Source organism: Lates calcarifer, unplaced genomic scaffold (genome assembly GCF_001640805.2).
Source record: "Lates calcarifer isolate ASB-BC8 unplaced genomic scaffold, TLL_Latcal_v3 _unitig_84_quiver_1061, whole genome shotgun sequence".
In the NCBI taxonomy this organism is placed as follows: domain Eukaryota; kingdom Metazoa; phylum Chordata; class Actinopteri; family Centropomidae; genus Lates; species Lates calcarifer.
In genome coordinates this window covers 1-14743 of record NW_026118041.1, presented here as the reverse complement: position 1 = coordinate 14743, position 14743 = coordinate 1, and the positions used below count along the sequence as shown (strand labels likewise).

Here is a 14743-nt window from a genome sequence, read left to right as displayed (position 1 = left end):
ACAAAATGGCAATAAAATAATCAAAGCAATAAAACCATAAACAATAAAAATGGAACTAAAGATGTCTTTTAAGACAGGATTTAAAAACAGGCAGTGTAGGGCCCACATAGTCATGATAAAACAGACAATATTCTACATACTTGGCACATAAAAAAACAGATAAAAACAACCAAATATTCATACAGCAAATAACACCTCAAGTAATAACATCAATAAGAATACTATAATTCAATAACAAAAGGAGATAATAAAGATAATAAAGAATCAATGCTGAGCGGTTCATTCTTCCTGTCCCTTTAAAGCTGAAAGCCTTTCTATCACATTGTGTCAGAAGTCTCTAGGAACAATTTCTGTATGAAACCAATAACCTTAACCAAATGATGTGAGCGTCTAAACATAATTCCAACATCAAATCAAAAGTAATAAAATTTGATATTTTGAATTTTGCAAGATCTGGTATTTTGGTAGAAGACAAACATGTTGTCTATGAACATTTTACTGCTTTGTTCAGTAGCAACATATTTGCATATCCTCATTATGTTAATAGAAAATGTAAATATGGTCACTATTACATTTCCTACAACACGTATTTGCTGTTGCATTTGTTAAAAACCTTAATTTCTCAGAGACAGGGTTGCTCAAGCACACCTATGATCAAAGTGCCTTTTGTCTGTTTTAGCTGGAACAGGTGCGCATCTGGCCACAACCAAACTGACTTCTATTCCTTGCTTACAATAAACTATCTTCTGAAACAAAATTCAAGTAAATCCCATGAATTCCAATTCCTGGGCTAAAACAAAATTAAAATCATAAATGTCTAGTCATTGGCAATTTTAAATGTAAGAGCACAGGTCTGCTGTGGTCAATGGGCAGCAGCTCTGGTGCTCCTATTGTACCCCTAGTTAAAAAAAAAACACATAATGTGAAACATAAAAAACTTTAAAAAAACACACTGGGCTCACTGAATGGTGAGGCAGTTTAAGACCAACTGTCCTGCAATGAAAAAAAATAGCTGACTCATACAAACAGGAATAATAACAGTGGTAATTCTCTATATGTCAGCTGAACCTAAACATGAATTAAAAGATCCAGAAAAGAGCTGCACTCTGTCAGCTGTCCATATTTAAGATAAGCACTGTGTGATAGGATTTATTGTAGTCTACAACCACTCTTATATTCGATATTTTAAAATACTGTAACAAAAATATAAAATCCAAAGTCTGTTATAAAACTGCAATAAAAGTACATGAAAAGTAGTTGCGACATCATAGAAAAAATATATACATATTTCATAAACTGGTGCTGTTACGTAAGTTGGGGACCTATGCTGTTTGTAGAACTCTCAAAAAAGAATAGATGTGATCAGCTGTCAGGCACAATGAACTGAAATCTTTTCTGCATCTGTCACTGCGTTGTGAAGCTTGTAGTGGTCCAGGAGCTTTCTCCAAGCTGTGCTGCAGCACAGCAGCTCTTGGTTACCTTTGAGAGGACAGAAACATTTGAGTCATGAAGCTCCATACAGAACGAGCCTTAAGTGTAAGAAAAAAGAATTAAGCCATAGAATCTCACCAATGATGCACAGTCCTTCCCTGGCCCTTGTGATGCCCACATTTATCTGGTTGGGATCGCCCACAAAGCCCAGGTGTTTGGACAGCCAAGCTCTGTCTGGCTCACTCACAATCTCCTCACTTGGCAGAGAGCACACTGTAGATAGGATGACGTAACGCCATTCACTTCCTAAAAGACAAAATGTTCTGTGTCACATGATGAGCCATTGGTCAACAACAGAAGAAGTGTCTTTTCTGACCTGCACTAAAATACCAGACTGAGTCATGGGATTGCCATTTACACTTCCAAAAAAATATCTATATTATAACAAAAATCAACTAAATAAATACACTCGCCGAGTTATGCAGGTTTGCTCATTGTGTGAGACTCAATATTTTGAAGTGAAATGTTCCTTTTATTTCACCACATTGATCTGTATTTCCTACTTCATACTACTACTACTACATTCAAAATGTGAGATACGGTCATAAAATGGTGATTTAAACTACCCAGAGGGACAGGAAACATCAGCAAACTGAACACTGGTTACATGTTAATACACTGAATATTTTAACAGAGAACAATTCTTTAGAATGAGTAGTTTTACTGTGAGTATCTTTCCCTTGTGGTGTTGCAACCTTAATTTCACAAAAGGATTTGTCGTTAGGTAGCCGAGAGGTGCACTGTCACCTTGGCTTTTAGTGATTGTAGTAACAGTGATTTCATCCATTTTCCTCTTCTTTAGCTCATCTCTTATCTCTGATACTTGGGCATTGTAGGGTGATAAAATCACAATACTTTGCTGTTCAATTTTGGCAGTCTTCACCAGTTTTTCAGCAATGTAAATCTGCAAGAGAACCAAAAGAAAACCTGTGACTGAAAGCAATAATGAATTAAAGCTGCGAGCAGCGTTGAACGGGCCCTCGCACCCGGCGTCCGTCAGGGGAGCGGCGACCGCGGGACCCCGGCAACCGCGGGGTCAACGCAGGTAGCAGGGCACACGCTGGCGTAACAGTTCACACTTCCCAGATGTAAAAATTTTAAATAAAAGCTTTTATGCTAATTATTTTCTGTGATAATATTATTCAGAGCTCATCATCTGTGACAGATCATGGCTCTATTGACTGTAACCTCCCTGTGGCAGCTTCTCACAGACACAATCAACTCCTCTTCCCCTCCCCCCTCAGACACACACAGACACACACACACAGAGACCCCCTTCCAAAAACCCATCAAAGAGTAATACAATGGCTCCATCTGTAGGATAAAGTACAGAGTCGCAACAGGAAGTTACCCCAAAATCTGAGGTTTCAAACAGGAAGTTGGGTTTCCGAACTTTGACGGGCCAGAACCGGCACACGCTTCGACCCAAACTCACAATTTTCGGAGCCAGTCTTCCAAAAATCCTTAAGTCTGTCCTGACAACATTTGAAGTGAATCTGGTCACCCGTCTAGAAACTGGACATCACACTATAAAATATGTCATTTCCTGCTATAAATAGGTGGTGCTACAACAATTGTATGAATATTGACATATGGATGTGTGCAGATAGGTACCATTAACAATCCTGTAAAGTTTGATGCAGTTTGGACAAAGTATGGCCGAAATATAGCAAATTTAAAGCAACTTCCTGTTTTGTGGCGAGTGATCGAACTTTGAGGGGCCATAACTTCCACGCCCTTCAATGAAAAGTCCGAAACTTTTGCAATTTAACTTCGTCTATGTCTTAAGAACAAATTATCAAATTTTGAAGTCAATCGGATAATGCGTCTAGGACTAGTTCGCGTTCAAGCGACCCCTGGAAATGGCCAAAAACACACAATTTTTTCACCTTCCGGTCAAAATAAAAATACTTTCTGTTGGGTTTAGAATATGGCTCCAAGAGACTTTTTGGTGCGTCATGGGATGTTACATATGTGTGCAGATTTTCAGATTTTTAGGCGCAACGGGCTTGAGGGGCTGTTCCGTTAAAAATGTAGGTGGCGCTACCGAGGCCATTTTGCCACACCCATGCTCAAGACCCCTAAATTCTTAAATTTTTCGCCGTGCCTGACGCGTCTGCAAATTTTCAGGAGTTTTGACGCATTTTAAGGCCCTCAAAAAGGCGATCAAAGAGGCGGAAAAAGAAGAAAAAAAATAATAATAATAATAATAATAATTAAAGCTGCGAGCAGCGTTGAACGGGCCCTCGCACCCGGCGCCCGTCGGGGGAGCGGCGACCGCGGGACCCCGGCAACCGCGGGGTCAACGCAGGTCGCAGGGCACACGCTGGCGTAACAGTTCACACTTCCCAGATGTAAAAATTTTAAATAAAAGCTTTTGTGCTAATTATTTTCTGTGATAATATTTTTCAGAGCTCATCATCTGTGACAGCTCTTGGCTCTCCTGACTGTAACCTCTCTGTGGCAGCTTCTCACAGACTCAATCAACTCCTCTTCCCCTCCCCCCTCAAACACAAACACAAACACACCCACACACACACACAAACACACAGAGAAATACCCCCTCCCAAAAGGAGATAAAACTCAGTTTTAACTTGACTTTACAAGCTTTGAGCTTTGAGCAAAAGCATTTTTTTAAGTTCTGTTATTGGGTGCATATATAAATCATTTATGCTTAAACAAGGCTTATAATGAAGTTATTTGAACAGTGAATATCTCATCTGCCTAAAGTCAGGGCGAAGCCACTAACCAGCTGTAGGGATGGGTATCATTAGGATTTTATCTTTATCCATACAGACCCCTATCAGTCCAGCTCAGACTGTTACTGGTTTAAGAGAGTGAAGTTTATAGCAATTTGCAAAATTTTGAGATTAGTGACAAACTAACCAGTTAGACTATATACAGACAAGCTTTCATTTTAGCTGTTAGTAACGGTTTGCCATGAGCTTAATCAGCGTGCTGTGCTTCATGTTAAACATGTCATGAGACTGTGGACAACGCTGAAAATATTACTTTACTAACTACTGGCCAAACAGGTGCTTTGACAAAGAAAAGGTAAAGGCCAGCAGCTTTTACTTTTCAATGCACTTGTCGTCAACTTGAGTGGCTTATATTCAGCTGGTTAACCTCGACGCCGGTGGACCTAGTGCACTTTTCCTGTCGCCGTACACTGAGTAACACGAAAAAATCAGCTGACCCTTTGTGAAATTTCCTAACTGATCAAAACCAAACTGTAAAGACAGCATCAATCCACGCTCAGCTTTGTTCAAGGGGAGACATATGGGAGAAGATGAGTAGAGAGATAGAAAGAAACAGAAAGGGTGATGGAGAAAGATTACATCAATTCAAAATAACCTAGAATTCCTTAAAATTAATTTGAAGCCAGTTTAATTTTTTGAGCCAGCTTTGACATCTACAGATATGAGTTTCTGAAGAGGGGCCTGCTGAGGTTAGATGTGCTGAATAATATCCATTTTCATATCAGAAAAAACACTGCATTAAACATTGTCTTAGCTCACTGAGCTGAGGTCAACAGGTAATATAACCAACCTGTGAGGTGGCTCACCCCCGTAAGATAAACACATAAATGATCCCTGATAGAACCGATAATTAAAGGCACATCAGTGACAGGGAATGCTATTAAAACTAAACTATAAACTGGTGACATTAACTGCAAAAGAAGATTTTTATTGATACATTTCAGGTAGAATTTAGTTTTCAATAAGGGAAACAGTGTAAGAAACCTGAATTTGTTGCAACAAATTTAAAATAAAAGCTTTTATGCTAATTATTTTCTGTGATAATATTTTTCAGAGCTCATCATCTGTGACAGCTCATGGCTCTCTTGACTGTAACCTCTCTGTGGCAGCTTCTCACAGACTCAATCAACTCCTCTTCCCCTCCCCCCTCAAACACACACACACAGACACACACACACACAGAGACCCCCTTCCAAAAACCCATCAAAGAGTAATACAATGGCTCCATCTGTAGGATAAAGTAGAGAGTCGCAACAGGAAGTTACCCCAAAATCTGAGGTTTCAAACAGGAAGTTGGGTTTCCGAACTTTGACGGGCCAGAACCGGCACACGCTTCGACCCAAACTCACAATTTTCGGAGCCAGTCTTCCAAAAATTGTCAAGGAGGGGCTGACAACATTTGAAGTGAATCTGGTCACCCGTCTAGAAACTGGACATCACACTATAAAATATGTCATTTCCTGCTATAAATAGGTGGCGCTACAACAATTGTATGAATATTGACATATGGATGTGTGCAGATAGGTACCATTAACAATCCTGTAAAGTTTGATGCAGTTTGGACAAAGTATGGCCGAAATATAGCAAAAATAAAGCAACTTCCTGTTTCGTGGCGAGTAATCGAACTTTGAGGGGCCATAACTTCCACGCCCTTCAACAAAAACTCAAAATCTGCCGCAATTTAACATCGTCTATGTCTTAAGAACATACTATTAAGTTTTGAAGTCAATGGGATAATGCGTCTAGGACTAGTTCGCGTTCAAGCGACCCCTGGAAATGGCCAAAAACACACAATTTTTTCACCTTCCGGTCAAAATAAAAATACTTTCTGTTGGGTTTAGAATATGGCTCCAAGAGACTTTTTGGTGCGTCATGGGATGTTACATATGTGTGCAGATTTTCAGATTTTTAGGCGCAACGGGCTTGAGGGGCTGTTCCGTTTAAAAATGTAGGTGGCGCTACCGAGGGCATTTTACCACGCCCATGCTCAAGACCCCTAAATTATTAAATTTTTCGCCGTGCCTGACGCGTCTGCAAATTTTGGTAAGTTTTCACACATGTTAAGGCCCTCAAAAAGCCGATCTAAGAGGCGGAAAAAGAAGAAAAAAAATAATAATAATAATAATAATAATAATAATAATAAACAGACCGAAAACAAGAGGGTCCTTGCAACTCGTTGCATGGCCCCGTTGGGCCCATGCAACTCGTTGCTCGGGCCCTAATAAACCGAACGAAAACAAGAGGGTCCTTGCAACTCGTTGCATGGCCCCGTTGGGCCCACGCAACTCGTTGCTCGGGCCCTAATAATGTCACTGCATACTATCAGGTTAATGATTCTATGGTAACTTCTTCCCTAACATTTTTAATATTTGAATATTGCTGTTTAAAATCAACAAAGGACCGCATGGGTGCCCAACAGTACCACTTTGTTTCTCTCTTCCATGTTAGCTTTAGAGTTTTCATTGCCCTTGGCAGTGTTGACAACCAGACTGATGGTCTTTCCTTTGACATCCCCAAAAACGATTGGCATTGTCCTCTCATCAACACGCAGAACACTGCTCGGCTGCGTCACTGCAGTTTTCAGCTTACCCTCATAATATTCTTCTGATGGGAACTTGCATATGTCCTCATGCTGTAAAGGTACATAATTTATAGTTTTAAATTTAAGATATTTACCACAGATATGTATTGCAAGTACATATATTCATAAATAACATACAATACATAATATGTATTTGCTATACACTGTAATTGCAGATAGTTCATATTTCATATTCTCACCATTCTGTACTGGGTGTCCAGCATCACTGCCCTCTTCTCATGCATTGTATAGTAGCGCTCAAACAGAGACTTGGTCATCCCCAGCTTCCTCACATGCTCATTCTTCACAATAGGTCGTAACTGTTTGTGGTCACCGATTAAAACAATCTGAAAGGGATATTAAAAAAAAATTAGAGTGAATAACTCTAATAATTACAATGATTAACATAAAGTGAGCATTACTAAGTAATTATCAGTTCCCCAAGCTCCTGGAATTTAAAGAGAGTCAGATATAAAGAAATAGCCAGTCAGACAGAGGCATGTAGGTGGCTGTTGAGCTGGCAACTAGCACTTGGAGAACCCCTCTGTCTAAAATGGAAAGGCTTGATTCTATTGGGGTTATGAATGTGCTCAGCAAAATATAGTGTCCAGTGAAGGTGTTACCATTATTATTAAGAATCAGACCTTAAGAATCATGAATTTCCATGTCAGACAGGACCTCAGTAGTGGCTGTCACGATGCGATTGTCACCAGAGCCATACTTATACCCCAGTGATACAATATGTAATCTGAAATAGTGTCACTTCTTGTTTGATAAGCTATTGATATTAGACCAGTATGGAAATTATAAACCCATTGTTCCTGAATCAAGAAACCAACATTCATTGCTATTATCATTAGTATACAAACACTTTAAGGACAGTGTTAATGGAAGACACAAGTGGGATATCATTCAATGAAAAGCACACCTTCTCTGGTTTGTTGCAGACCAATGGAATCAGGGCCTGAGGTTCAGTGGCCATTCCACATTCATCGATTAGGATCTGACGTGCACTGACAGTCTTAGTCAAGCTTGGGGTGGAAGACTGTGTGCATGTGCACAATATGATGTCATGCCTTTCAAGCTCATATGTCCGAGCTTCTCTGAGAAGTTTTTTGTAACTAGGAAGAAAAACACTCCATGCAATTAAGGTTAAGAACAAATCAAACTGAATCCAAACTTAAATTGCTTACTACATCTTTTCTACTCCTATTTACTCTTTGCCACAGGATTTTGGGATGCAAACACTTTACAGACACACAGAAAACTAAAATGATACCAACAAAGATAACTGGGTTTGAACATTGCCCATAGTCTCATAATGAGGTAGAAAGGACAACAGTGAGCCCGTTCCACAGTCGAAAACAAACTTCAATAAATGACACAAAGGTGAGATTTATGTTTTAAGGATTAAGATTAATTTAACTAAAAAACTAAAAATTTTGGAACTGTCTTCCAGGCAGTTATGAAACAGTCCACAATGGGGCTAGTTGGACACTACTATGTTTTCAAATAATGACTGAACATACTGTAACAAGCTCATCCTCAGCCTATCATAACCTTGTTCCTTATTGTTATTAACAAGAAGAATAAATCTGTCATGCATACAGTGATGAATATGTAAAAATTTCCACAGCTATAATCCTTCATATGTTGATGACCTGTGTGTAATATTTCCATATTTATTCAACATTTACCACTGCATTGTCACGACAGGAGCCTAATTGTTTTCTGCTGTAAAAAATGCTTAAACTTTTGAACTTAATGTTGATATTAAAGAAACATTTCCTGTTGGTGTTAATAAAAGCGTAAATACTGATAGCGCAGCAAGGTTAGGTAATGAACACATGACTCATGACTCAGTAAAAGTGCATCTTAAAAATACATTTTGACATTTTCAATGCAGAATGCAACATTGCACTGATTAATTTTTTTTTTTTTTTTAGATCTCTGATGAAGAGTATTGGTGAAGAGCAGGCAAGAAAAAAAGACTGACAGTAACTTTCTTTCTACTGGAGTATAACTGATGTAGTTTGATTATGGCTTATGAGCAAAAAAGGATAAAAAGACAGATTCATGCAAAGGTCAAGTGGTTAAGTATGGGACAAATTATTTTTACTGTTTGGGCTAACATCCATTATATAATGAAGACAGGCAATGCCTTGTAAGCTATGGTAAACAATATCAGTTGACAAGACAAGTTATCCTACATTATGAACTGTGGCTGTTATACATATCAAACAACTCAGTCATGAGGGCTCTGGTATAATGTTATTAGATTAAAACAAACAAACATAATGTTAAACCAGTAGTACATATGGACTTACTCCTTCAACTCCTGAGCAGTCAGCTCTTTTCCTTTTTTCTCAAGGGCAAGTCTAATGCGTTGGTCAAAATCTTTTATTTGATCCGAATGAGGATTTTGGTCTTGACGCATGCGGTGATGCAGGGTGATGCTCCTAAAAACAAATAAATAATTTAAGTGCTGGTTAGTAGTTAAAGAAAGGAATCATGTCAAATTTGAGCGTAACGAACATTTGTAATTACAATACCTGAGTTCTGGTTTGGAACGATCTTGGCGAAGTGTCCTACGGGAAAACTGTAGGTTGCAGTCTGGGCAAGGGTAATCAAGCATCTCCACTTGTTGGCTGTAGACTCTGAGGGGCCTTAGGCTGTTCTTAAGCTTCAGCAGGAACTCTGTGTTATACAGTAAAATAAAACACACAACATGAGTTATAATTACAGAAAAGATGAAAATGAATTTTCAGCAGAGACACAAAGTAACTTGCCTGCAACAACATCAACAGACTTGTTGGATGGGCCACAGTAGAGAATAACTTGTTTCCTGTTTCTTTCCTTTGGATCATCAAATTTCCTTGGGTTCTTAGAGTTCAGCTCAAAGAAACGGTACACTATGTGCACACCTACTACTGTCTTTCCAGTTCCTAAGAAGCAAATGGGAAAAATGGCTTAAGCATTTGTAGAAAACATGAAGCAAAAGGGTGAATATATATTCTAGCTCTTACCAGGTGGTCCCTGTATAAGTGTGAAGGTATTATTTAGAGCTTTATCCACAGCATTACGTTGACTCGGGTTAAGGGATGGCAGTCCATTTGGTAGCTCACTCCTAACAATATGCCACGTGTTTTTTACTGCAAAGAGAAAATAAATAAACGTTATCTTTTGGCAAGCAAAAAGACAAAAGACAAAACAATCAAATAATAAAAGCCACTACAATGGAATGTATCATTTGTGTTCTTTGTTTTTAACTTTTTTATCTTTTATCCATCTATGTAACCAATTACTGCTGACTAATGGGCATACCCTCTTTTGGAATACGTTGTCCAAGTGCTATTTGCTTGACAAGATCACATGCAGACATAATGCTGACCACAGCAGTTTCTTTCCGGCTACAAAAATAACACACACACACACACACACAGGTAAGCTGGTTGAAGTTTAACCAACATGACAGTGGTAACCAACATAACATTGGTAAGTGAGGTACACTTACACATCAGGCAAGAGCTTTGGGATTATTTCAACTGTGAAACGTGTGTTTTTTTGAAACACACAATCAGGAATGTTTTCCATTGGCAGGTGATTGACATAGAACCCCACTTTACTTCCATCATTTGTAGAGTTTTTCCGTTCTTCTACTTTGATTGTGACACCATGGGCCACCCATGTAAACTCTCTGGGATCCACCAGTGCGTTAAGCTCCACAGTTGAAGTCAATTTCAACCCTCTTTTCCGTATGCACAGTAAACACTTGGAAAGGTTGCATTCAATAGCCCATGTGTTGATCCATGTCTGAGGTAAGAAGAAGCTTCCTGTTAGTGTGCCCTCTCGCTCTTGACTGAAGTTTACCTCCAGGTTTTCAATGACAATGCTGTCACTTTCATCCACTGCAGTGGCAGCAGATTCCATCTCACACAGTGGTTTCCAGATTCTTATGTACTCCTTGGTGTCACTATAACAAATCCTTGATGGATCATCTGCAGATTTGGAGAAGCATGTGATAGGGTTGTGGACATGGTCCACACAAATCTCAAACTTTGGCTTAATTTGCACCAACTGAACAGCAGGCATCTGATAACCTCTTTTTACCTCTGATGTCATTTGGATCTGAAGGGTGTCACCTGGTTGCAAATGGAATTTGATGTCAACTTCATGCTCCCTTAGTACCTCTTGGACCTCTTCAGAGGAACATGTGTTAGTTTTGGAATGAGGCACCTCAAATGATTGTGGCAGAATATATTGTTTTTTCATTTGCTTTGTATTAGCATTAATTATGAGAGACTTTGCATGATCCCAGTTTTCTTCATCAATCGCTTCAACTGTGGCCTTCCATGTAGTCAGTGGAAGCTCAATGCAGGGACCACAGTCTGGCACCATTTTCAACTCTTGGTGAAGTTGCATGCTGTCAGCAGCATAGATCCGCTTTTTCCATTTAAGAGTGATGCAGTGATTTGTTTCATCATAAAATGGTTGGTCCTCCAACTGTAGATCTTTGTACATTATTGATAAACTCTCTGCAAACATGTTTTTGTTAAAAGGGAATGACACAGCAAAACTATCTCTGTCTGGATCTGCGCTAACGACAAAGCCTAGCTTTGAAGCACTTTGTTTTTTCATGCTCACTGCATAGAAGATCTGCTCAGCCTTTTGTTCATACTCCTTGGCTTTTGTGAAGTTTTCTTCAAATTGATTACATAAAACTGCAATCTCTCTTTGACGGTATTGTACATCCCTGTCACATATGACAGCATGCAAAAGTCTCTGCAAGATGATGTCCATGTACCGTCGAATCGGTGAAGATGCTTGTGTGTAAGATGGTACATTCAGAGAATAATGCCCAACCTCTGCTTTGGGAGAGGATTTGGAACAGATGACATAAGCTTTACTTGGGCATTTTCTGAACTGGTCAGTAACTGGCCGGAGCAGAGGGTGGATGTCATCTGTAGCAACCAGGTCCACCATTTTGTCTATGTCGTTAGTTGTGGCAGCTGTTTGGATATCTTTCCATACTTCTTTGAGTATGCGGAAGTTTTCACAGTTTGGGGCTTGTTCGTCATGGTCAACTTTATGCCTCACATGAAAAGATAGAGGTATGAATTTTCCGCATTTCTTCTGGAATTCTTCTATCTTTTCCGGACTTGGTTTTGCCTGACAGCGAAGAGGTGTGACATAACTGGTTCTTGATGAGTCAATCAAAGTCTTAGATGCAAGTGTGTTGAATAACACACTCAGCTCTTCAATCATCAAATGAGCTTTGCGCTTTCCAGGCAATCTCTTTGCATCAGGTTGAGAATAAGCCCAGTCCAGATGCAGTCTGATCTTCCTTTGAGCTTTTGCAAAACAGTAAGCCACTGTGACACAGTCCTCTACCGTGTCACATTTAAGTCTGTTTCCATATCTCTTGGTGATGATTTCCTCTGCTTCTTCATAAGAAATTTGCCTATCAGACTTGATTAGTGATAACTGGAATTTGTGCTCTCCAATGATCTCATATGTTTGCTTGTTTACTTTGAACATTATTGAAAGTGCCCTGCGATCTTGACCCTTTAGAAGACTGAAGAATCCAGTGCTCAAGTTTTCGTGGAACATATGGGTGGGTTTTTCCTCACTGCAGTAATATGTAGTCCCGTGTTGCCTTGCATGCTCATCTAACTTACTACCTACTCTCACAAAGCTTGCCACATCTGCAATATGGACCCCCAACTCAAATTGGTCTCCAGTGTCCTTGACACTGATGGCATCATCCAAGTCTTTTGCTTCTTTTGGGTCAACAGTGAAAGTGATTGCATCACGTATGTCTCGTCTGTATGACTCATCTTCATCTGTCCATGAGAAACCCTCATCTGATTTACATGTATTGGGTGTAACTTTGAATTCTTCATTCAGGATCCTTAGTCCATCAGCCAACGATCTTCCAACTGGGAAAATTTTTATGATCTTTCCCAGTGGAAAATAACAATTGTCTCTCCATCCAATAACTTGGATAATAAATACATTGTTCTGTTTCAGGTTCTCATTAAGATGTTCATATGCTATAATTGTCCACTGTCCATTAATTTGCTCCCAAATTGGAATGAAGTTACGTCTTTTCTTGCTGATCAGTATGCATATCTTTGGTGGCAGATTTTGTAATGGGAATCATTATCTTTCTGACATATTCATCAACAGAAACCTGTCTTGGTTTGCTGTGATCATCATCCTCAAGCCGGCACACAAGTACACGGGCTGATTCAGCTTTCTGGGTAATGCTCACCACCCTTTTTGTTTGTAAGACCACTTCATCTCCAGTAAAGGCCTTACCCAGGCTTGCCCTGCCCTTGATGCTTATACGTCTGAAGGGGTCATCAAATGGTATGACATAACCCGTATTATATGACTCCCTGACAAGCTTTCCTCGCTTGAACATCTCTGGTTTTTTGCCACATAACTCTGAGAGGTCTGTGTCAACATCAGTGACATTGTTTGATGATCTTGACTTGTGGTGATGGAAAACCTCAAATTCCAAACTGTCATCAGAACTATATTCTGTTTTCAGTTCAGTTTTCTGTTCATATTCTTCTTTCAACTCTTGAAGAATTGCATCATTGACAGTATTACTCTCATCCGTGTGTTCAGGTTTTTGAAACCTTACAGTTTCCATGACATCTTTTTTCGAAGAAATCTTTTGTAAAATGTTGTGGTGCAACACTGTTGTTTCTGATGCAGTGGTCTATGTAGCTCTTCCAGATTCCTGAACATTTTCCAAAGCAACAGAGGGCGGCAGCATCTCCAACCACAACCACCTGGGACTGAGCCCTAGTCATTGCAGTGTTCAACACCACGGGCATCATTGAACAGCTCCAGACCAGGTAGGTGAGATATGTTTAGACTGTCACGTGTTTGCACAGCTGTCATGATGACTGCCCTGAACTGTTTTCCTGTTGACACATGAAGACAACTTTTATTTATTTAAAATGATAATCTTTATGAAAGGTAATAATAAATGTAATGTTTGAACAGTCTGACAAGTGTGCAGATTGAGTTTACCTTGCACATTTGCTAGATTCTCAACACAGACTTTAGTGAGGCTTTTTCTCGAAAGCACTGTCCTAATTTTCCGAACTGTGACACATAAAAGTATTACAACTGATTATATCCAACAATGTCAGTGCTAATACATTTGTGTCAAAATTTTCACAGTTTTGTTGATGTAATTTATGTTTTTGTTTTAGTCTAGTGATAACAAAATTTATGACAAAATTTACCTGAAACCCCTCTAGAACGCAGATTGCACTTTGGTCCTTGGGCCCCCAAGTTGAAGGCCACTGTTTCGAGAATTTCTTTCACTGCTTCAGTCACCCCAGTGACCTCTTCGTCATTATACCAGGACAGAGATGCAGTGTCCAAGAGACACTCTCCCCTAACATGATTAAACTTTAGGGCATGACCATTTTGTGGGAGCTGGAATATTTCCAGTAGCTTTGATAACATCATTCTTACCAACATAGAAATTGGAGGAAACAAACTCCACAATTTCTTTGGTTGAGCGGTAGTTTTCACTGAAAATGATTCTACTATTCTGGGCAGCAACACACTTTTGGGCTTGATAGTAGTGGAACAGGCGATTCAGCAGTGTGTGATTTGAACGGTGATGATCATCCACTGAGAAAAGTTTGGGTCCCATTTGCATGTGATCTCCAGCTAAAACAACTCTGGTGTTTGGCCCAGCAAGACTGAGGGCCATCAAGGCTTCACATTCAAGCATCTGAGAGGCTTCATCAATTAGAATGTGGGTGAAGTATCCCTCTGGGAGCTTTAGGTCATGAAAATGTCTTGTCATTGTTGTGGTGGTTATGACTATTTTGTGGCAATCTAGGGCAGCTTTTGTAGGTGGTAGAAAATACTGTCGATC

General features: G+C 39.5%; 1 protein-coding gene across 1 annotated transcript; it reads right to left on the bottom strand.

The window, feature by feature from the left end:
• Window positions 1-607: 607 nt before the first annotated feature.
• On the bottom strand, window positions 608-13954 carry LOC108880129 (helicase with zinc finger domain 2-like). The gene is given in 14 exon segments (XM_018671568.2): window positions 608-1479; window positions 1570-1737; window positions 2239-2395; window positions 6673-6882; window positions 7032-7178; window positions 7760-7952; window positions 9159-9290; window positions 9384-9528; window positions 9621-9776; window positions 9858-9983; window positions 10156-10241; window positions 10346-12966; window positions 12968-13769; window positions 13879-13954. Coding segments are annotated over 13 exon segments (4776 nt in total). The 5' UTR covers window positions 13493-13769; window positions 13879-13954; the 3' UTR covers window positions 608-1369.
• Window positions 13955-14743: the final 789 nt, after the last annotated feature.